The 24,436-nt window shown below is 36.1% G+C and overlaps 1 protein-coding gene and 1 long non-coding RNA gene across 4 annotated transcripts in view; both read right to left on the bottom strand.

The window, feature by feature from the left end:
- Window positions 1-24,436, bottom strand: part of ndst1a (N-deacetylase/N-sulfotransferase (heparan glucosaminyl) 1a) — a 57,282-nt gene that overhangs the window by 23,591 nt on the left and 9,255 nt on the right. The window contains exons 1-3 of one of the 3 annotated variants that reach the window (XM_083546977.1): window positions 23,725-24,053; window positions 877-1,770; window positions 566-694 (exon numbers count right to left, since the gene is read on the bottom strand). In XM_083546977.1, the coding sequence (XP_083403103.1) occupies window positions 566-694; window positions 877-1,395 (648 nt within the window). In that variant the 5' untranslated portion in view covers window positions 1,396-1,770; window positions 23,725-24,053. Of the gene's footprint in view, window positions 1-565; window positions 695-876; window positions 1,771-23,724; window positions 24,054-24,436 lie in introns of those variants that run through there. The other 2 variants (XM_083546979.1, XM_083546978.1) reach the window with 2 other exon arrangements.
- Window positions 8,529-12,642, bottom strand: LOC310729277. The gene is made up of 2 exons (XR_014534531.1): window positions 9,126-12,642; window positions 8,529-8,673 (listed from the first exon to the last, which is right to left on the bottom strand). It is a non-coding gene; the product is annotated as an uncharacterized lncRNA (long non-coding RNA).

The raw sequence follows: 24,436 nt of genomic DNA, 5'->3' as shown, positions 1-24,436 counted from the left end.
GGGTGAGCTGGACCGCAGAGTGAAGGCAAAAGGGCCAACAAGTGCTAAGCATCTCTCGGGGAACTCCTTCAAGACTGTTGGAAGACCATTTCAGGTGACTACCTCTTGAAGCTCATCAAGAGAATGCCAAGAGTGTGCAAAGCAGTAATCAAAGCAAAAGGTGGCTACTTTGAAGAACCTAGAATATGACATTTTTCAGTTGTTTCACACTTTTTTGTTATGTATATAATTCCATATATAATTCCACGTGTTAATTCATAGTTTTGATGCCTTCAGTGTGAATCTACAATTTTCATAGTCATGAAAATAAAGAAAACTCTTTGAATGAGAAGGTGTGTCCAAACTTTTGGTCTGTACTGTATATATATACACATATATATATACGGTTTCTATTGTACATTTCTATATTTGTCCTGTTCTTTAAAAATCCTATATTTTGCTTTTCACCTGATTACAGTAGTAATTGCTATAATCATTATAAATCTTTTCGTAATCCCAGTGCCTCATCCAACACATTTAAACACAAAAATCATAAGGAGTGTGTTAAAGTTTTGTCAGAACAGACCTCGTGGGCGCGGGTGATGTGCAGGAGGGGTGATTTGGGGTTGACAGTGCAGTCCTTTAGACCCAAATTCGAATGCAGAAACAGAGGGAAACCTTTTAGCTGGGCACTCAGGAGACTGTTCTCATTTGCCTACTCACAGACACACATACACAAGAAGTGGGAGGGAGTACAAAAAAATTTATGAACTGGATGAGAATAACATATTAGCAGCATACAAATCCATTTCGTATGGTGAGGTCAGACTATAATAATAAGAATTATCATATTAATCATCCAAGAGAAGAAGCAGAAAAAGATAGAGATCATGTGACCTTGAAGAAGCCGATAATTCCAACTCCATACTCCACACAGTATTTATCCAACAGCTCCCTGTTCCAGGCATCCATGTTGACATACTTCAAAATGTTCTCATAGATGATGAGAGCAAAGCGGCCCCGGTCACTCTCAGTCAGTGTGGGCATGTCTCCTTTTCCTGGGGAGATTTCGGTATGGTACCGGAATCGGGCCGACTCCAGCACTGCTACGATATCCTGACCCAGCTGGGAGTACTGACTCTCGACAAACACGAGAACCACCGGGTCGGTCTGGCTGCCATCTGCTGCTGCGTCTCGTTCCACGTCATCCTGGAGTGGAAGGAGCCGGGATGGCGTGACGTCATCATCGCAATCCTCTGGCGCGACTCCGGCCGAAGGCTCGAACTCCCGTTTGACGCCATACAGGAAGTAGGCAGAAATGAAGACGCTGAGCGTGCACAAGAGGAAAAGAAGGAGAAAGATGGTCTGGAGCGGGAGCTGGCGGAGGAAACGTCGCACACAGCCAGCACCCAGCATTGTGGGGATGACCCCACCCCCAAGTGAAAATAAACAGGGGCAAAAGGCAAAATCTGGTCAAATCTCAGATTGTGTCCATTTACACCATAAATTTATGTCTGTGTATAAAAACATTGTGAGTGAAGAATGCTCAGAGAGCCGATCTCCTCCATATTAAACGTTACTATGTCACCATGTCTGTTGTTCGCTCCTTTAATCGAGACGACTTTGTTTGTGCACGGCCCCCCGGACGTGTAACAGGTAACTGATTGATCCCGTTTCCTGAAGTTCATTCAAACTATTCCTTATTGCTGTGTTTGAAGAAGTTAAAGCCGTGTCAGGGCAACTGGTGCAAAAGTAATTCCTCATTCCAGAAATATTCCTGAAGAAGAGTTCCTGAGGAAAACAGGAAAACAGATCACATTTCAGTCACAGCTGAGTTGAGAAATTCTGATCATATACAGTACTAGCTGAAAGTACCCGTGCTTCGCTACGGAAGGCAGAACGCTAAGCAATATGGCAATAAGCAGTAAGCACTGAGCAGGACTGGATGATCAGAGATCAGAACGTAACGTCAACAAATAACGTACTACCCCTTTGTAGTACCGATACAGGGCAAACTACTTTGATTATCGTGCATCTAACATCTAATAAGAGCAATGTACTAAGTTTCATTAGAATCCGTAATGTTATTTCAAAGAGTTTACAATGCGTGAGAAATCGCGTTTTTCGCGAGTTAGCCGCGATCCAGGGCGAATTTTTCAAAACCCTTTCTTAGTGAGCACCTAAGACCCAAGAGGAAGGTATGGTCCAAATTTCATTGCAATCCGTTCAGTGGTTTTTGAGATTTCGTGATGAGTGAGTGAGTCAGTCAGTGGTATTTGAGCTTTATATATATAGATAAAGCAAATATACACCACGTACCACTTCTCTACCATGAAGACATGAAGTGTTAAATTTGGTTGATTTATAAAAATTATTTTAAAAATTATAAAAAAACAAGAACTTCAAGTGTTCTGCACAAAACGCAACACAACACATCTGGGATGAATTGAAACACGATAGCACCCTAGACCACAACTGCTTTACTGAGAACCAGTAGAAATTCATTATACATTACACCCACTGAGGACTCGACATATTACCGTAATTTCCGGACTATTAAGTGCACCCAAATATAAGCCGCACCCACTGAATTTGACAAAGATTTTTATTTTGAACATAAATAAGCCGCATTGTCTAAAAAGAGTGTCTGTTACACGGCTTGTATCTAAACAGTAGACTACCAAGAAAGTCATTGTTCACTGTCTTCCTCCTTCCTTTCACAACTATTTCTCTCTATCTTTTGGCATCGTCCTGCGTTTAAAAATCACCATCGGTGAAGCTTTTCTCCCGATAGCGTGCAGCTCAGAACATAGAGTGACGAATGATTCTCCTTTCCTGTAGACAGTCCGAGTGAGCGGCAGGTCAAACATCAGAGGAACATCATCCATATTTATGATGTGGTGCGGCCAGATTCAGTGGGAGCGCATCGGATTTGATATAAAGAGTTTCATTGGTTCACATGAACCCGTTCGACAGTTTCATTGGTCTAATGTTATGGGGCTCAGGTTTTTGGCTTAAAGTTTGTGAAACCGGGAAAAAACAGGAAAAATCCATAAATTAGCCGTTTTATTGTTTAAGCGGCAGGGTTCAAAGCGTGGGGAAAAAAGTAGCGGCTTATAGTCCGGAAAATACGCTAGTATGAAAAGGTAAATGTGACTGTGATTAAAAGATAGTATCCTTTACACAATGATACAAGCCATGAACAAACAGAGCATGCACTAAACCAGTCTCTTTTTATTATATGCTCTATAAAAAAAAACAAACAAACAAAAAAAAACCCTAGAGATTAAATTTTCCGAGTCCAATCTGTATTCTGAATTGAGGGGAAATACATGATAATCCTGGCCAATTCCTCTGTTCTGGGACTCTGGTAACAAAATTAGGTTTGAAATGAATGGCAAGAAAATAAAACCTTTCATCTGTAGAAGCCAAAGGATCATCACTTTATAGGCAAAATCAACTACAATATAAATTTAAGAGTGTTCAACTTTAAGAATTCAGAAACAGCATTACAACCCTGACTTCATACTTTTATTATTTATATATATATATATATATATATATATATATATATATATATATATATATATATATATAAAAAAAAGTTCAAAGAAAAGGTCATTTTGTAGCCATAAACAAGTGAGCATGTGTAAGCCCACCCCACCCGGATAGGCAATCTTAAGACTTAAGGAGATTTCCAGAAGGACAAAGTGAGAGAGAGGAGCATAATCAGAAAGAGGCGTGAAGAAAAATATATAAATAAGTGACTAATATGCCTGGAAGAGATCATTACCACACCATTTTGTTTTCCCTTTACAAAAACAATTGCCTTCTGCTAACCAATGAATTAGAAATAGGCGTATAATCCCTTTATTTGTGGCTTACAGCGATCATCTTTCTTTTTTTTTTTTTACTATAATATTAAAACAAATCCCAACGGTGTTCAGCTGAAAACACAGTAAAATCGCAAGCATTAACTGTTCGACCTTGACATTAGGCGATGGCGTTGGAATTTGTTGAACTCTAGAGAGGGTAGACGTGAGCAAGAATAATTTAGCAATATGAACTTGGTAATTATTGCACTGTCTTTGGGTCCAAATGTTCTTTTTGGTAAAGGTGAAATGTGTTATTGAAGAACTGAAATGGGGAAAGAAAAAAATGGGATGGGAGAGGAATGGCTTCCAGTTACCAGTGGGAATGGTTTCTTTTGGCAGGTTCTAGCCATCTCATCATTCCATTTAAATGTGCAAATATAAAATATTTATCTGCTTCCATTTAGGATGGCATTTGTAACAAGCACTTACCAATCACTTTCTGCTCTGATCCTTAACATCACCATCCTATTGAATGTACTACCCAATCTACACCGATTAAATAAATATATAAACAAATAGAAGAACAGAATACTGTAAAATAGAATAGAATAGAATAGAATAGAATAGTGGTACAATTAATTGTAGAATAGAATAGAATAGAATAGAATAGAATAGAATAGAATAGAATAGAATAGAATAGAATAGAATAGAATAGAATAGAAGATTTATGGTACAATTATTTGATTGCCACTTCAAAAAACCAACAGTTGTGTCTGAGGTTTATGCAGTATGAACACATTGCATCTCTTCTTTTGTTATTTAATTAAGATTATATCAAAATAATACATAAGAATTAAAACAGATCCTTTAAATGCAGAATCTCATTCATTTGTATTCAATGTGTAATAATTTATAATCACCATCATCATTATCATCATCAAAAGGTTGGTTAATGAAGAACTCAAGAATCCTGCACAGAGCCTTGGCCTCAACACCACTGAACACCTTTGGTATAAAGTGGAACACTGACGGCACCCCCAGACCTCCTGATTTAACATCAATACCTGAGCTCACTAATGCTAAAATATCTGAATGAATACAGATCCCCACAGCCATGCTCCAAAATCAAGTGGAAAACCTAGAAGAAGGGAAACTCCCAGAAGGGGAGAGCCTATTATAAGAAGGCCTAAATCTGGAATGGGATGTTCAACAAGGACATATAAGTCTGATAGTCAGGTGATAATAATAATAATAATAATAATAATAATAATAATCTTTTGAAACATTAATAAGCACATAGTTAAGATATGTTTTTCAAATTTTTATACTAATACACTTATTACTTATATGACTAAAAAATCAATTTGTGTTCAAAATGTATTTATATTTTGCCTATTAATGATTATATTGTAGTGATTAACCCACTTGATAACCCACTTATAATTAGCCAGTGTTCAAAACAGAACATAATTTTGTATATACTTGTGATAAGATTTCTAAATGTTTATTTGATTTGGTTATTTGCCCAATAAAATTTTACATGCTGAACACAGACGAGTGCCTTCTCTCTCTCTCTCTCTGTGTGTGTGTGTGTGTGTGTGTGTGTGTGTGTGTGTGTGTGTGTGTGTGTGTGTGTGTGTGCGTGTGTGTGTGTGTCACTCAACTAGTCTGTCTTTACTTCCTGGTTCAAGGAGATTACATAGCATACAGTAATTTGCAGGAATATTGTCTATGGCTTAAAAAATGAAAGCATGTCGGTTGAAGATAAAAAGCGAGAAGGGACACCAGCTTTACTAGAAGCACAGAAACGCACAAAACAGTGTTAGACATTTTGCTTTAATATGTATATAGACATTGTTAATTTTAACTACCAATATTAGTTTTAACTAATAATTATGATCTCTATCTTCAGCCATGCCATTTTAAAGCAAAAGACTTATACTGATATATTTTTTTTTTGCCCATTTTAACAAAGATGCTAATTTTCCTGTACTGGAAACCATGGTGACAAGTGAAATTGTGCACAAGGAGTGATGTGATCTTGCAAAAAAAAAGAAAAAAAAAGAAAAAGAGAGTTAGATGATAAAAAAAAAAAAAAGAAAAAAGTAGGTTATTACAGTCAGGTGGCCTGAGCTTACATCCAATGATGAACATAGCTCCAGGTTGTTTAATGTCCCAATTCTACATTTGTGTGGGAGAGTTAAAGAAAAAAAAAAGGTACATATAGCACAGGTTACACTATACCAGGAAACAACCCACCCCCCTTTTTTCAAAAAGCCATGAAGTCTATAAAGAGGAGGCGCCGCATTGAGGCTTTGAGTGTGTGGGTGCATATCAAAAACAGGTTAACGAAGCAAGAAGACACTACCACACACACACACACACACTGAATATGTTCCTTCATTGACACAAACAAGTTCCACAGATGACATTAGGAAAAAACACAGACACACAAACACACACACACACACACACACACACACACACACACACACACACACACAGTCAGCATTGTTCTGTGGGTTGCTATGTATGTTGATAGCGGGTTTGCTGAAGTCTCTGAGAAAATGTGAAGATATTTCACAGAGCTTTATGATGGAATATGAAAAAGTGGGCCAAAGTAATTGCTTCCTCTTCTGTAGGGATATAAGTCTAATGCATTAAGTAATGCCTCTAGAGCTGCCATCTTATAAAACTTTCAGAGAATCAATCTATTTGGAGGTTTTTCAGAGTAGAATTTCAAATACGATAGACGGCCTTTGAAAGTCTGAAAAAGAAAAAGGAGCATGATAAATTGGCCATTATAGCTGTATAAGCCTTAGATTTGGATCTCAGTGGGCTGTAACATAGGAGGATAGTACCAACAATGACCACTAAAGGAAATAGAGCACTATTGAAATGCATATGGTCTTTAATCACTTAATGCGATGTGTCTAATAAAAAAGCTCATCATTTTAAACAGGAAAGTTGTATCATTTTCAAACAAATGTGTTATACTCAAAGTACCATTTGAATTCAACCCAGCTCCAATTTTACGTAGCTCCAAAAATCAAATCCCAACTGACTGTGTAATTTAGTCCTGATATACTAGGCCTGAGTCCAAAAATATGACTCGCAGCTTGCCAGGGCAATCCTCCATCACGAGCTCTCATTCAGCAGCTGTAGCTCCCCCATGTAGTCGTATCCATCACACTGTCTTCTTTCCTGATGCACCATGACTAATGTTTAACACGAGACAGGTTAATTATGGAAATTGTGGTGATCCAGACACAAAAAAAGATTCCCTTCGCACAAACACTACAGGTGAAATTGTAACATTAACGTCTGCTCTGGGAAAAATCTCATTAATCACTGCCATGTTAGCTGGGGAAGGCTAAAGCAGAACAGAACACTCATGTGAAAGCAGCTGGGGAACAAATGTTCAAAATGATATGTGAGCTGCCTCGTTTAGAAGAACAGATTTCTTTTGGGTGAATGATCTTGCCCAATGAAGACAAAAACAAATACCTTCCTAAAATTAATATGATTATGTAATGTTTTTTCTTTAAATGGTAAATTATCACAATACACTATTCGGGCATATGTGTATTGTATTTTTTATTTTATAACCTTTTTAATTCATTTCAAACTAAACTTAAAAGCAGCTGGTTGGAATTTTCTTTTTTCTTGCTTTTTTTGTTCATGTTTTTTTTTTTTTAATTAGTAAACCATTTTTTTTATTTTATTATTGAACACTACCGTCATAATGAGATCTTTTTATCATATCATCTACCCCAAGTCCTCTGTTTTAGGCCACTGTCTATTACAAACATTTACAGATTTTTTGTGTATATGTATTTTGTTAGCCTTTATTATTTCCTAACTGCTGTTACTACTGTTTTACTGTAGCTATTGAATCAAAAACAAATAAAATTTGAGTGCCGGATTAGTGCCAGGTTATCTAAAGTAGGTGAACTTTAATTCTGTAGCTTCCGAGTCATGAACCTATGATCTATGCTATGCTGTCTATGGTATGATCTCTGATTTTTATAAACATTTCTCGCTCACAGTTGTTAAAGAATTTCCCTATGCGATCAATAAAGCATTCTGAAACCAGGGGGAACTTCTGTTAAATCGCATTAACGCCCCACTGAAACACGGGGACCAATATGACAAATAGGATTACCACACAATTAAACATGTACAGCAAGAGGATTTTTTTTGTTTTTGTACAGATACAGATACCTTACTACAAAACTTTATTTAATTTAACATTACAAATTAAATGTTATCAATTGCACTATGGCTTGAGTAAACGTCTCTAGAGTATCCGATTTTAACAGTACTTGTGTATTTTACTCAAATTAAATGCTTAAAGATGCACTGGAACTTCACACCAAGACACGTTAGTGAAAAGCCAAAAAAAACCTAACACAGTTGATCTGTGAGGTCTAATTTCCTAAAATACCAATCTAATGAAAGACCTCAACAATAAAATCAACCAAAATCTATACAACAGCCTTTTCAACATGCCTGAATAAAACAAAGATCATACAAGTTGGTCAAAAAAAGTAGTAAAGCAATCTCTCAAAATGGTATCTTCAATTAACAACTAAAATTACAGTATCATGGCACTAAGTGGGAGACCATCAGTAATCAATGGACAAATTAAATTCAAGTAAATCATTTTAGATACCAAATATTTAGAGCTGACTGTAATTTGATGCACCTCTCAGTCTCAGAGAGGGGCTTATATTTTTATTTTCTTTATTCAACTTCAGCTGATTCTCAAAGTTTTTGGAATTTATCGGAAGACTTTTTGGACTGAAAATGAGGCCAGAAGTGCTAAAAAGTTGCAGGCAGCGGATGCGAGTAGGGAAGCATTGAGCCTTAATGACATCTTCAACAAAGATAAAAAATTTAATTGGCAACAGTCACTGTTATTTAAAATATAGTGCTTATAAATTTGATACTCAGTAAAACTAGAAAGAATCCCAAAAACATTACTTAAGTACAGTAACGACGTACATTTCCTCAAATACTTTACACCACGGTGTATAGTTACACACAGCAGAAAACAAACACAAAAAAATGATAACAATGGCAACTAGTAGCCACATCACCATTTTCTTTTGTTGTTTCTTGCTCAGTCACATGGATATATACCTCTTTCTTGTACCAGCATCACATTTTCTACTTTCATGCTTTTCTTCTCACTGAGGTTGTAAAGAGTGAATACTATACTATACTATACTATACTATATCCTTTCTAGCAGCTCAGACAAATCTGCCAATTTTCTCTGACCTCTCTTATAACCAAGGTGGTTCAACCCACATAAAATTATTGCTCACTTAATGTTTTAACCTCTATAGAATGTTGTGCAGGAGATTCCCAAAATCAACAATTGATCTCAAACCGGCTCAAAAACCATGGCACAGTGAAAGTCAAAGAAACCACACCTTTTCTTCATTCTGATAGTTAATGTGAACCTTAACAAATATTCATGAACTGCATCTGCAAAATGTAATGCTTTGCAACCACATAAGTGAATGATTGGATAGCTGTATGAGCATATGGTATAAACACCATGAGCATTCCAACATCTCTGTGCTGCATGAAGACTAAGTGGAAAGATGAGTTCCTTTATATAAATGCTGGTAAAAGTCCTTGAAGTAAATCATGTCAGATAACTGAGTACAAAATGCTGACGGTCTAACAATTGCACTTTAGGTGTTCTGTGACTCTTTGTGCAAGTGTGAGTGCAGGGGGTCAGCGCCATTCCCTGTGGGTTCTCCATGCTCCACATTCACTCACACCAGTAGACCAATGCTCGCGCAAAAATCTCTCACACTAGCGCCGTGGAAACCACATGCTCTCCATGGAAACAGAGCTGGAGCTGAATTAACTGTGAAGAGAGTGCAACGCTGGCTCTTTTTGTCTAACGGAGAGTTATGAAGAGAGTTTGGACCAAAGAGAGAGAGGTAGGCAGGCTGATCTCTATAAACTACTCACTCTCATCAACTCATGCACAATCACCCTGACAGAAGTAGAATCAGCTTCACACAAGCATGTCTAAATTATAGGATTCTATGGGTGACTAGTTTCTAATGGGATCTGCAAAACTGCAAGACCCATTGAACCCAACAAAATAATTGTGGATCTAGATAGTTTTTTACTTTTTAAAAGGTGTGGGGGGCAAAAGAAATTGACATGAAATCATATAGTCTGCTCATCATCATGATTTTATCCTGATCATAGTTTTAGTTATTTAAATGACTAATTGTATTCTGAAAAATAGAAGAAAAAATAAAAACTAAGCACATTTTCAGGGCAAGTGTCCAATTATGACTGTGAGAACAAGCTAATCTGTCAAACCTTCTGTGGTAGTGGGTGGATTTGGTCAAACTTTCTATAAAAGCCAATTGGTTTGGTCAAACCTTCTATTAAAGCAGACGGGTTTGGTCAAACGTTCTATTGAAGCAGACTGGTTTGCTACCAGGGCAGGAAGGATTGGTAAAACTTGAGCTGGAGAAGTTGGATAAGCTTGCCATTGAAGCGGAATAGGGTCAAACGTTCTGCTGGACCTATCAGGATTGATCAAGCTTTCCTTTGACTGCAGGCAGGATCTATCAAGCTTCCTATATCCATGCCCATATTATATCACCTTATTACTACAAACTGTTTACATGCTGTTTTTGCACATCTTTTTTTCACTGCTGCTATTGTTTTTTTGCACAAACCATTTTGTTTAATTACAATGTTCACTCCCGTACTCTGTACTCTTTTACACACCGCACTGTGTAATATACAGCAGGTTTACTGAAGGTTCTATTTTGTGTTTTGTGTATTTGTCCTACACTGTCTTGTGTTGTCTTGCACTCTCTGTCTGGCACTGTTTGCACATGATGCACTTTATGTGGCGAGGACACTTACTAGTCCTTAACTCTGTGTTTTCTGTTATGTAGCTTTATGTTGTTTAATGTAGCACCAGGGTTCAGGAGGAACCTTTTTTCATTTCCCTGTGTATGCTAAATATGTCAGCTAAATATGGTTAAAATTACTATAAAAGCTTCTTGACTATAGAATCAAGTGGATTGCTTAAAAGTTCTATGAGAGGAGGCAAGATAGGGTCAGTGTAAAATAGGGTTTAATTGTATGTGATTGTGGCTAGAAGTAGTAATATTTTTTCCAAAAAAAAAAAAAAGAAAAAAGAAAAAAATGACCACAAATATTTTGCTTTCTTATGTTTCTCATTTTCTTAAACTTTAAAATTGTAAAAAAAAAAAAAAAACAGTATCTGTATTGTACCATCCACCTATTTTAAGTAATCTACATGCTCATATCTTTGTTTTTGTACATATTTCACAACACAATATCACTTCTCATGGTGCTCACTTGTACATGTGTTAAACAGATTTGCAAACAACATATTTTGACGTACTGTATATGGTTATGTATTTATGCATGTATGTATTTTATTATGTATAATTTAAAGTTGTTAGAATTTAATACATCTTAAATTGTACATGTATGGATAATTCAACAGTGAAAATGTTGAACATCAGCACAAATGTACAGTTTAGCTTTAAATCTGGATGTTATGTCTCAGTGAAACAGATGTTTGGCAATATATGGCCAGTAAACCCCTGAATTATTGGAGGATGTTCGAAAACTCTGTTTACAATCTGGAGCAATATAAGTCAAGGATTGTCCAGATGCTGGGGTTAAACCAGAGCACAATCACACTCTTTTGCTTCCATTTTTGGAAACTATCAAAAAGCTTGTGCTATTTACTTTGCAGTGAACCCATTTCATGCTTAGCAAATACATCATTTGAGCAAAAAGAATAAAGTGATTTTACTACAGTTTGGTGTGAACATCCAGACTCCCAAACGCTCTCCCTGTGCCTATAATACTGCTCTATTCTATATTGCCTTCAACCATTAAAGTGCAAATTTCTGTATTACGTTAAGGTCAATTTTTAAAACATGTTGTAGTGCCTTAGAACGTTTCCTAAGGGTACTGGATTTCCATAAACGTGCATTCTGTCATACTGTTGTTGTATGTACATTTTCTGATATTTGCAATCTGGCCAGTAGTCTTTGGAAAAATGACTATCACAAAAATGTACATGTCGAAAAACTTCTCATTTCACATGTATTCCCCTCTAAAGAATTTATATCAGAATTTAGAGTGTATCTTGGGGAATCTGATGTAGGTTAAGAAAGTTTAGGATGCAACCAATGTTCCAGTTCATTCCAAACCTGTTAAGGGTTCCTTGCAGTACGTTCGAGTTCTGGCTTTCAAGGTTCTCACTTACCTTGTCAAACCTTGTCTGCATGAAATTTGCTTTGTGCGCATGGGCATTGTAGTGCTGGAACTACACAAATATAACTTCCTACACAGATATAAAATCCACCTACCTCAGAGTGCTTTCTAAGTTTCTAAGGCAACAATTTGTAAATAGACCACGCTACCACATATGGGTGGGATGCTCAGGTATTCACATACTTTTAGCCATGTGGTGTTTAGCATGGTCGCTGTTCGTTTTTGTCACTGCATGGAAATGTTTTCTTTATTTTTTTATTTTTTTTATCAGAAGCAGTTTAGCTTTAACGTTGAGTTCTACATGGCTGCTACCTTGGCCAGGTCTCTACTGTAAAATAAATTATTGATCTCTAAGTGAAAATAAAGGTAAAAGAAAAGAAAATAAATATTGTAATTGTGCTGTTTTATATATATAAAGCTGCTTTATTGAGATAACAGTGTTTGGCCTTGTACCAAAATAATTTGCACCACACTTCAAGGTCAGTATATTTAGTAAAACAAAATACCAAAAGAAAAAAAAAAAAAAAGAAAAAAAATAAATAAATCACCACCCAAACCATTTGCGCGGTTCATTGTTTAACATTGTGTTCCCTTTCCCTTGGGCATCTTTTAGATTTTATAGTTATACAAGTGTCTTCTCTTTATCTCGGTGAGGGTCCATATAAACAACGCTGATATATAAATAGGACTACGAAAGTCATTTTCATCATCTAAATGGCAGTTGTGCATGGATGGGAGTGCAAGAAAAGCAGAGGAAGCATCATAGCCATTATTCTGCTGTGCTACCGTATCAGACAAAGGCCATGTTGATAAAACCAACAATAAAATAAACATTTGTTCTCTTTAACACACAATAGTGTTGGAGAAATTATTTCATTAAAGTTATTTTTTTATGTGAATGAAAACTTAAAATGTTGTGAAATATGAAATTAACTGGAATAAAAAAAAGAAAATATAGAAAATAAATGCCATTAATTCCACATCTGCCTTATTGGATTTTTCTAATACTTTATGTTCATTCTGTAATAGAACTGAAATGTAAAATGTAATTAATTGGAAGATTGTTAGAGGTAATTCTTTTGATCAACCATGTTTTTGAAATCTACTTTGGCATTTGCTATTGAGCAGAAAATATGTATGAAATTTAGCAACAGTTTATGTAAGAAAAATATATAGATTGAGAGAGAGAGAAAGAAAGACGGACAATCATTTATGACAGTTCTCCTGCTGACCTAAGTTTAACTGGAAGCAGCACTGAAACTACTCAAAATCGGGAAACTGCATTTCAGGCTCATGCTGCTTTATTACAGACTGCTGGCAAAGAGACAGAAGAAGAAATGTATCTACAGAACCTTCAGAGTGAGGCATTATGATAAAGGTGAAAGCAATTTCTCTGTCTAAAAGAGCAATAAAGTTCATCAGCAAGAAATGTCAAGCTAAATGCCATCGCAAACAGCCCAGCTGAGAGTTCTCAATAAGGCCCACTAAGTACTTTGCATGAACTCCGCTCCTCTATCCGTTTTCTTCTTTGCCTGGTGTCATGGCATCTATCAGTCAATCACCTTTAGACAAGATAGTGATGGATAAAATAAACATTTCTTTATTTTCAGGCCTTAATCCATTCGAAAAGAATCGATCATATTGAGAGAGGAATGAGTAGGAGAAAAGAACAGACTCATAGTCTTAATTCTTCAATGTGACATTGTCTCAAATATGATTTTTCTTTTTTCTCTCTTTTTTCCTCTCTTTTATTTATTTATTTTTGGAGTATGTTTTGAGTTTTGGATTCCAAACTGCATTTCGAAACCTAATTCGACCGTCCTCCTGTGATGGAATTACCTTGTTGCAGAAGTCTGCAGACGCACGAGGCAATCTCATCATGTGAGATGCGAGAGAAGGAGAGAGAGTGGGAGAGAGCACAGAAAAATACTCAACAGTGACCTTCCGCAATAAGATTGTCCTCAAAATGTAGTTTTATTATTAGCGGGTCTAAAAAAAATAGGACTGTGAATTAATTATTGAATTTACTTAGGCCGAATCAAAAACTAAATTTGAAACAATTCATAGAGCAAAAGTTTGTGGAAACCTGCCCATACGATTCAAAGGTGCTTTTTGAACATCCCCTTTGCGCATTTGGTCCCCATTTCCTGTTATAATAACCTTCACTTTTCAGAGAAGATGTTCCATTGGATTTTGGAGTGTGCTTGTGGAGAATTGTGCTTATTCAGTCACAATGATGTTGGTGAAATCAGATAGGTGCAGTCAGCTTCCCTATTCATCCCAAAGGTGTTCAATAGGGTTGAGGTCAGAGCTCTATATCAGGCCACTTAAGATCTTCCGCTCAAACCCATGTAAATCAGATCTTCATGGAGCTTGCATTGTCATGCTGGAACAGGTTTGTCTCATAGTTCAAGTGAAGAGGAAAATAAATGCTACAATATCCAAAGACATACTATACAATTACGTGCCTCCAACTTTGTGGTAACAGTTTGGGGAATAATCACATAAGTCAGTTGTCCCAATACTTTTGTACATATATTATTCATGATTTCCAACATAAAATAACTGGCTAGTTTTAATAGGTTTAGGTATAATGGCGTTCCAGAAACATCTAGATCTTTTAAAAAGAGTAACACACTTTACTACATTTATACTGTTCATTTATAAATGTGAAATACTTTGGAGTCAAGTGTCTGCCTACTTTAGTCAAGTGTTAAGTGTTTGCCTATTACTACACACACACGACAAAACATGTCTTTAATACAATGCAACAACAAAATGAAAGTATATGTGCACAGGGTTATACAGGAAAAAACGAGAGTATAAATTAGCACATTTATAAAAATATCTACTGAGTGGGAGAAGAAGATGCTTGTGTATAACTATTGATTGCCTTTGGAACACTAGTTTACTACTAAACAAAAACAGAAACAATTTGCATAAAGTAAAAAGAAAAAAAAAATACACCAACACCTAAATCCAAATTCACATTCCAAGATGTTCCCAAGACATTTCTAATATACTTAACATAACAGATGTTGCTCAGAGCAAGGTCAATGCAGCATGAGAAGTCTGCTGAATTTTTACTAGCATCGATGATAGCAGTCATACCCACACACACACACACACACACACACACACACACACACACACACACACACACACACACACACACACACACACACACACACACAATATCTATAGCTGGTTAGGTTGCTCTGGGTTGCCATTAAATGTTGCCTCTTTTTAAATTAGCTCAAATCACCCACCAAACACATAATTAAAATGGGACCAAAGGTACATTTTCAGAAGCGAATAGAACACAATGGAACAATTCATCATTCATAAACAATTGTAAAAAATTAGCATTAAAAAATTAAGTACAAAATAAAGTTAGGCCACATGACAAAAATATTTTCACGGTACCTAAAGATTTCTTTATGACATGCTTAGCTAACAAACTGTTCTTTTTTTTTTCTTTTGTTTAATTATTTATGCATTATTAATATAACTATTTAAGTCTGGAAAAAAATACACACCTGTACAAAAATGTAACATTTGCTAATTCAGTTCTAATTCAGGTCAGATTTTGTCAAAAATAAAAATGATGACGGCTGCAATATTCCAGAAGAGCTGACATAATTGAATACAAGATTGATATAATAACCCTATTCATCAATAATTAATTATAATTCCCTTCAATATCTTGCAACTCAACAACAAAACTTCATTTTTCGAATCGTTTAGGCATGCTTGAAAATTGGCGGCAAAATATCTTTAAAAAAAATCTGAATTTCACAAGTACATAAACAATATAGAAACATCTACTGTGCAATTCACAGTATCAATTGAAGCATTGGGGTTGCTTTGACACTCTGGTTTATGCAACACAAATTAAGCAATTTTCGTTTGGCGCTCATCGATTTGTCTCGTGGCAAGAAGCGCTACCTAAACGCAGAACAATCTGTAGAGAAGCTGTGCGTTCTAAGCGCCTCGCCCGAGGGCACAAAGACAGCAGCTATTACCTGCAATCAAACCCATAACCTATATAGAGCCATGAGCATGTGCACGGCTGCTGAACTCTGACCATCAAGAGAGAGACATTTTCCTCTGGGGACGGTGTGACCGACTGGCCACAGAACTGTAACAGATAGGACCATGATGAGCAAATTAATGGAACACCTCAGGCGATATAGTACACAAGACTCTCTCACACATACACCCACAGAGACACACACTCAGGTACACACAAACACATTAACATGCTCAATTGCTCACCCATTGAACCATACTTATACCCACTGACCCATAGCACAGATGCACACAGTCTCGTGACTTTAATACCCCCCCCCAACACACACACACACACACACACACACACACACACACACACACACACACGTGCACGCACACACACACACCACTGCTGTTGTGTTTACCAACAGGATATCTGGATGGAACAAATAGCTTGGATTGCCCGTGAGCCAACCACTGTGAGTGCTGAGGGGTAATATATCATTTTTGGCAGCTCTGGGGGGAGTGGGCTCTGAGTTGGTTTGGCGAAATCTGTCATATCTGCAGCATGCCCTGGCTATGGACGCACTTGAATGTGCGTTCGTGCCACTTTCGCAGAGACGCTAGAGGACAAATTAAATGAGAGCTAAAATTCAATTTCGATCTAGACAAGTCAATAGTAAAGCCTGCTGTTTTGGAAATGCCTAAAAGTGCCTGAAGTGCTGCTGAGGTGCAAATCAGAAAAAAAAAAGGCTAGACTATGTGTCTATTATTTACGGATGGACACACAACACGACATGTGGTGCCATGTTTTTGAATGTGTGGTGATAAAAAAAAAAAATTTAAGAAATAAAAAAAATACAAAAAGCTTGAGTATATGAGGACCCAATTTTCAGACCAAAACACTAACACAATATGCTTAGCAAGAAACAGTTCAATCTCCAACCCACGAGTATCATCTATTCCTGTTGGTGCAACTCATGAGAAGATAACAATGCCCCATCCACCAGAACTAATTGTATAGACCATCTGGCATTGGAAAAGTAAAACTCTTTACAGGTACCAAAAGTTCCAATATGGCCACCAGCATCAGTGTTTTCCACTATGTAAGAAACAGGAAATTGTGCAGAGGCTAACGAGAAAACTGGGGTTGTTTTGGTAATTATTTGACGGTCAAGTATACTCAAAGAAGTTGTTCTCCAAACATTCATTGTAGAGTGGTACTTAAAAAGGAAAAAGCTGATTTTCTCAATCAAATTACAGTGTTGTATCAGCTAGTTACTACATACATATATATATATATACACACACACGTGTGTGTGTGTGTGTGTGTGTGTGTCTGTATATATTAAATAGTCATGAATTTTATTATTACAATATTATTATTAATTATTTAAATATTGCATTATTAAATATTTAATTTTAGAGGGTGCTGATATGACCAAGTGGACTAACAACGATGCTGCAATGATAAACGCTTGTTTACCCTTGTCACTAGACAGGTTGCTCTATTTTAGTGCTTTAATGGAGCTAATCACTAGCTAGCTTATTGTCTTAAGGTAAATGCCCTTTAAAGCACTGACAGAGCTTTAAAGGATATTTAGAAACGTGTATAAATATGTCATGCTTTTGGGTTCCCAACACAAGCGAAGGTCAAGCCAACATTCGTTCGAAATCTCCATTACAGTTTGTGTTAATTACAGTGGTGTGAAAAAGTGGTGGTGTGTTTCACAGGGTCATGTAGTTTTGGATTTTGTTTTCCCTATAGGAAAACAAGAATAAAACCTTATTTTAAAAACTGCATGTTGTGTTCACTTGTGTTATCTTTTACTAATATTTAAATTAGTTTGATGATCTGAAACATTAAAGTGTGAAAAACATGCAAAAAAATAATTAGAAATCAGGAACAGGCCAACACTTTTTCACACCACTGTATATGCCAATTGAATGCAAGCAAGCAAACGTTTATATCTGTATTTAGCATCATTTAAACAAGTTTATCCATCATTTTATTTATCCATCTATAAAGTGAAACATTAAAATAAACTTTAAGAGAAAATGGTTTAAGGTAAAAATTCTATTTTTTCTTTGAATAATATATTTGTGCACCACATTTCCAAGGTGGTACAGAAAGTATTAAAGTGGTATAAATAGAAAATATTGGATATACAGTCGAGTGAATCCCCTCTATAACCTTGCACCACATCACTACCTAAGCACTTCACATCAAGTTCCAAATAATCCAGGCGTGCATGAAAATCACCTGCAAGGTACACAAGAAAACTCTTCGGAGCGATCAGGTGTAAAGAACGAGTGCTGAACTGGTTTTTAATTCGCCGTCAGTGTATTAGGCGTCAGTGTATTAGAGTCGCTCCGGGGTTCTACTCGAGCCATTTCATCTTCCTAGGCAGCCACTAGCTTCTGATTAATGCAGGAGAAAAGCCAGGCTGAAGCAAGGTGGGGGGAGAAAAAAAAAAAAAAAAAAAAAAAACATACGACAACAAAAACAGGTCTCTGGGTTCCCACAAAAGAGATGCTTGAGTCATCAGAAAAAAAAATGGTGAGGCGTGCATATCAGAGCATGGCAGCTCGTTAGATTTCATACTGATAGCCTGCTGGGTTCAGCGGGAATCGCTTTTCCACACATGAAAGCTGAATTGTCTGTGATTTACGGCCTTTTTCATCACTCGCCATGCTTGTTATTCAGTGTACGATTCGGTGACAAAGCATCTTTCTCACAGGTCTGACAGGTAGATTGACCAGGAAGGATAGCCCAAGTCTTCTTGACATCAGTGGAGCTTTTAAACCTGACTGATATGTGACCACTATCTAAAATGCTGTGAACAGACACCATAAATCATAAAGAGCCTCAAACCAAATGGTTCTGCATTAGAGGAAAGCCTGGCATTGTAGTTATGAATGAAGCACCCATAATGGCACCTGCAAACCTTACATTAGGATAAAAGATTATGGGTCCCATGTATATTAGATGTAGTATTATGTATACTGGCATTGATATTATAAATGCTAAGCTCATGCTGAAAAAATTGAAACGCAACAAAGATGTAAAAAAAAAAAAATTTGCCCTTAGTAAAGGACAAGTCTATTTATAACAATTTCCCATGAATTATTCTGGTCAGATAATTTCACAGCAATGAGATAGTAGTAGGATCTTAAAAAAATGTTAGATGCCTGCAATGTTACACATACACAAACTACAAGTTATGGACCCTAAAATCCCATTTAACCCATTTCAAAATATCTTTCAAAATTAAACGTGTAAATTAATTTGATCGCTTGTCTTATTGTTTTAATACAAGAGACGATTTAAGTGACGGATGAGACATGCCGTTTTAACGCAGGGGTAAAGTTCATCCCTTTGGAGCCTCATTGCTGGGACATACTGCAAGGGGAGCATTTTAAATCTACATGAATCAACGTCAGTTTGAAAGGTTGGTGTTATTTTAATAATTTTATATACAAAATAAAATACTGTGTTTTGATTTTCAGATAAAAAGCCCATGCTAAAAGATGCTAATTAAAGGCTTATGTGCACATAAATAATTGTTATATAACGGAAAAAAATCACTCAGTTTTGATGTTCTTTAATTTAATACAAATAAAAAACACTTTTACTTTTGTTTTAGACTCCACTGGCACTCCTTTTTTTTTAAACTCACAGTAGTCCTATGAATAAAAAACAGATTTTTAGATGTAGTATATTTGAAAAATAACATTAAAGAATCTGGATATGTTTTTAAATGATTTTTGCATAAAAGGGATAAATACTGTTTAACATCTTTTCATTAATAAGTTAAAGACAATAAGCTAGGCTAAGGAAAATCACTTTTGGAAAAAAGTTATAATTGAAAAGTTAATTGGTCACCTGGCAGACACATTTTACCAAAGAGGGTGAAGGGCAACACATTATGTCATGCTAAAAATTCTCCAAGATTGGCTGGTGTCATGATGATTGACAAAGAATAAAGTATAAATCACCACCCCCATCCAGACAGCGCAGACTATTTTTTTGTTCACTGATGGCTGTGGAAGTTTTTCGCTCACTCAGCTTTACTCTTGACACTTTTGATTTAATGAAGCATGAGTTTAAAACTTTGTACCTGACTTGCAATTGCTTGATGGTCAGGTTGAATAATCTTTCCACTATTTTAACCTGTAAACATTTGTAACACTGAACAACTGATCCACAGAAACCACACCTATGTCTAGACAGTCAGCAAAAACACGATTAATCACTCACAGGTTATCAAAGCAATAGATGCGTGTTAGACGCCATATTTTTGGTGTTTTATATTCTCCAAATACAAATACAAAACAGCTAATTTGAAAACAATGTTGGTTTATAATTTGGAGAAAGTGTTGCACCTAGTGTGTGCTCTTCTTCTGAAGATTATTAAATTCATAAAGTGTTGCTTGTTTGAGTGGATGACTTTTGGCTACACCAAACTTAAACATGCTCTTTGCTATTTTTCGGTCATGGGGTATTAGTTGTTCTCACCTTGCACTGAGCACAGAGAGGATGTGTGATTACAGCAAAGCATTGGCTCTGTGCTCTGTAAAGACCAACACAAGAAAAAATAAAATAAAAAAGAGGCTTAATAACAGATAACAACACCCACTGAGGATAAGTATGCTGCACTAGAAGAGCTGCTCCTAATTGGACACATTGTCCATACACGATTGATTTGATCCTAATTAAGCTCGGAAGAGTGTATGGAGATCACAGAGAGAGAGAGAGAGAGAGCGCGAGAGAGAACGAGGACAAGGGACAAATTTGGACAATATGCTTTTATATTTTCAACCCTATAATTAGATATATTAGAAAACAAGAATGTAGCTATTAAGTTGATCAGAGTGAAAAAAAGAAGAGGAGATGATGAGAAGAGGCTGTTCAGCTGATTGTTGCTCATCAGATTACTTTTGTCCTTTATCTCATCACAAACACTTTTCCTCAATAATAAACTCATGATGAGGTCAGGAATTTCAGCTCAGTTTCAATCAACATAAAAAAGATATGAAAAGATATTCAGGACAAATCAACATAATGCAGCTCATAGAAGTGGGGCTGCAAAAAAAGAAAAAAAAGAGAAAGAAAGAAAGAAAGAAAGAAAGAAAGAAAGAAAGAAAGAAAGAAAGAAAGAAAGAAAGAAAGAAAGAAAGAAAGAAAGAAAGAAAGAAAGAAAGAAAGAAAGAAAGAAAATACTTTTTGTTTCGTGTGAAAATCTCATTAAAATAATTAAAATTAATCAATAATTATAATTAAAAAATAATAATCAAATTAATTAAAACAATTTTATCAACACTTCTAATTAAAAAGTAAGTTTATGCTAGAATAACTGAAAACCAAATATACATTTCCCCTGACATTTTATTTTCACTACTGAACCACTATGATTTTGGTATTTGAAAAAATTGAATTGCAAAACTTTCCTTTGTGACAGCATTCTCCATCCGCGCTCTTCAGAATATCAAATATCATCTGTCTACTTTAAACTGGCTGCACTGCATGGGAACAATAGGGATGAAATTTAGACACAACATATGAGAAACAAACAGCGCTTAGTGTGGATGTGAAGTGGGCCGAACTTAGAGGGTGGTCATTTCGGTCATCCATTTTTTAAATCCACACCGCGGTTTCAAATAAAACTCTGACTGTCCTACAACAACAATGAAACAAAAAAACCACCTGGTGAAATTTTAATGTGAGGCGAACAAAAATAGGAGGAGGGAGGAAAAAAGACCTGCGGAGCTGGAGAATTCGTGGCACGACTCACTCCAAACATCTATTATTCAACTCTGGCTTTTGAGTGAGCTCAATAATACATGAAAGTTGAACAAGGCAGATACAAGCAGCACGGGATTGATGAATTATTAGTCGATCGGATAGCGAGGGAAAGAGTTCGAGAAAGTAAGCGAGACAAACAGAAATAGATTAGTCTGTTCAGGGACGTGAACTGATTTGAAGTCCTACCTTCATAGTCACCGATTAGATTTCTGTCTGTTTCTGAGACACTCATCAATTGAATATGGAGCAGTTAATGTTCTTTAGTGGAAGTATTTTCTTCAGAGGGGGTTTGACATTATAAATTGTAGGTGACGATAAACTACAAGCACAAATCTCAGTATCAACAGCGTAATTCTTCATGTTCTCTTCTGGAGAGCTGCTTTGGGAACTGTGAGAATTTGTTTTGGAAGGGGAAAAAGGATCGCTTGTTCCGCTGCAACATTGTTGTGCAGGGTGTAATTTATTGACAGCACCGAAATTACATACCAAAATCCTCAGGCCATGCTGTATATATCTGTATATAGTAAAGAAACCCATAACTACAAAGTTACAAAGTACCAAAAGAACCAAAGAAAAGAAAGATATATACACACACACACACACACACACACACACACACACACACACACACACACACACACAGTGCATTCACAATGTTCTTCTTTAATATACACACATTTAACTTAGTTAACAAGTAAAAAAACTTGTATCTGGCCTCTCGTTATACTTCAGACTCTGCACTTTTTGAAGAAATACAACTGCTTAAGTAATAAACAATTCAACGCTTTAAAATACTCTTAATTAAACATCCTTCATATTGACTTTTATAAATATAACAATACCAAACATATAGAACAAAGCACTTTCTCTCTCTTTACTGGCACAGTCACTCCCTCTACAAACAAACAAATACATTTATTTGACTTCTACTTTCTGGACGAAAGTAAATAAAATAACAGCGTAAAAGATTACTGACATTACTGAGATTACTGTGAATACAGAAAAATGGCTTTGGATTGTAATGAATAGTTTTGCTATGATAGCTTTGTACTCAGGTGTGTCATTAGTGAACAGTTGATAAGACAAAAAATATATAAAATATATAAAATTATAATGAGTTTTCTGGTTGCACTTTTCAGGATTATTTATTATCCGCTGTTAGGATGGATTCACTTATGAGTGTGGAGAATTTTCAAAGACTTGCTCTTTAGGGATAAATAATAAATATGCAACAATATTGTACATTGTTAAAAGTGCTATACAAATAACATTGAGAAAAAAAAAATATTGAAAGGATTAAAGAAATAAAGACCTAAAAGCTAACTGAACAAAAATAATTTTTTATAATTAAAAAAAAAGGGTTTCACTATTTTAGTAACATTGAACAACACCCAACGTCACAAAGCATCCCTACAGAACCTCACATCCCTAATCAGTAAAAAAGGCAAAGAGAAAAACTCCCTGAGAACCAATGCTGTTCACTTCCATTCCATCTCCAGGTACAAATCCACAAAGACAAATACATTGTCTCGCATTTTAAACTTTATATAACCTCCGCAACTCTGGATATTTTTATGCCTCGCTATATGTAAGCGTGCGAGTGAGATATGGGAGACATTAAAATTTGACAGCTACAGCGGGTGAACCGCTTCCGTTCAAATTACATCTGCTTGAGTAACACTCCACATGAGAAAACATATAGATTCCATTCTTTCCTATAAAAGCAATATTTAGAACAGCTCAGTCAGGGAATACTGTCAATAAATTGTATGAAAGTTACATTTAATAAAAGTATGACCTACCAGGTGCTGGTTTTGTTATTCTCCATTAAAACGCAGAAAGAACACAAATTTCAACAGTTTCAATAGTCCAATCTTTTGTTCCATTACTGCACGAGCATTCATTTCCTTACATGCCTCCATCTTCATTTGCATCGGATATGTACCATCAGCCAGTGCTAAGTGAGTAATAACCTAGCCTGTTTTACCACTCCCTCCCACTCTCTCTCTCTCTCTCTCTCTCTCTCACACACACACACACACAAACACACACAGACACACAGACACACACACACACACACACACACACTCTCTCTTACTCCCTTCCTAGTACAAGCTTTCCACTCTCCCAAGCTCACTTTTTCACACTTCTCTTATGTGCGGTTTTGTCACAAATGCTAGATTGTACTATTGCCAAATATCTAATATCACACACAAAATCGAAAAACAGCAAAGTACAACATGTAAAAAACTGAAGATAATCAGGCTCAAACCTGGCAAGTAAAATGACTTTCCCTTTTACCTCTAAGCCTGAACAAATCTGGCAACCAGTAAAATTCTTCACTTTTATTCAGTATGATGTATATATTCTTAGATAATATTTTTCTAATTCTCTCAGCAAAGGTCCATAAGTTTGCGCAAAAAAAAAGGCATACCAAAAAGGCATAAAAAAACTTATAAATTGTCTCAAAACAACCTCGTGAGATGGATTTGTTATTAGGCATGTGTGCTATTT

This window comes from Silurus aristotelis, assembly GCF_946808225.1.
Source record: "Silurus aristotelis genome assembly, chromosome: 7".
Classification (NCBI taxonomy): Eukaryota; Metazoa; Chordata; class Actinopteri; order Siluriformes; family Siluridae; genus Silurus; species Silurus aristotelis.
Note: the sequence above shows the minus strand (reverse complement) of the source record. Positions and strands in the feature narration are given on the sequence as shown.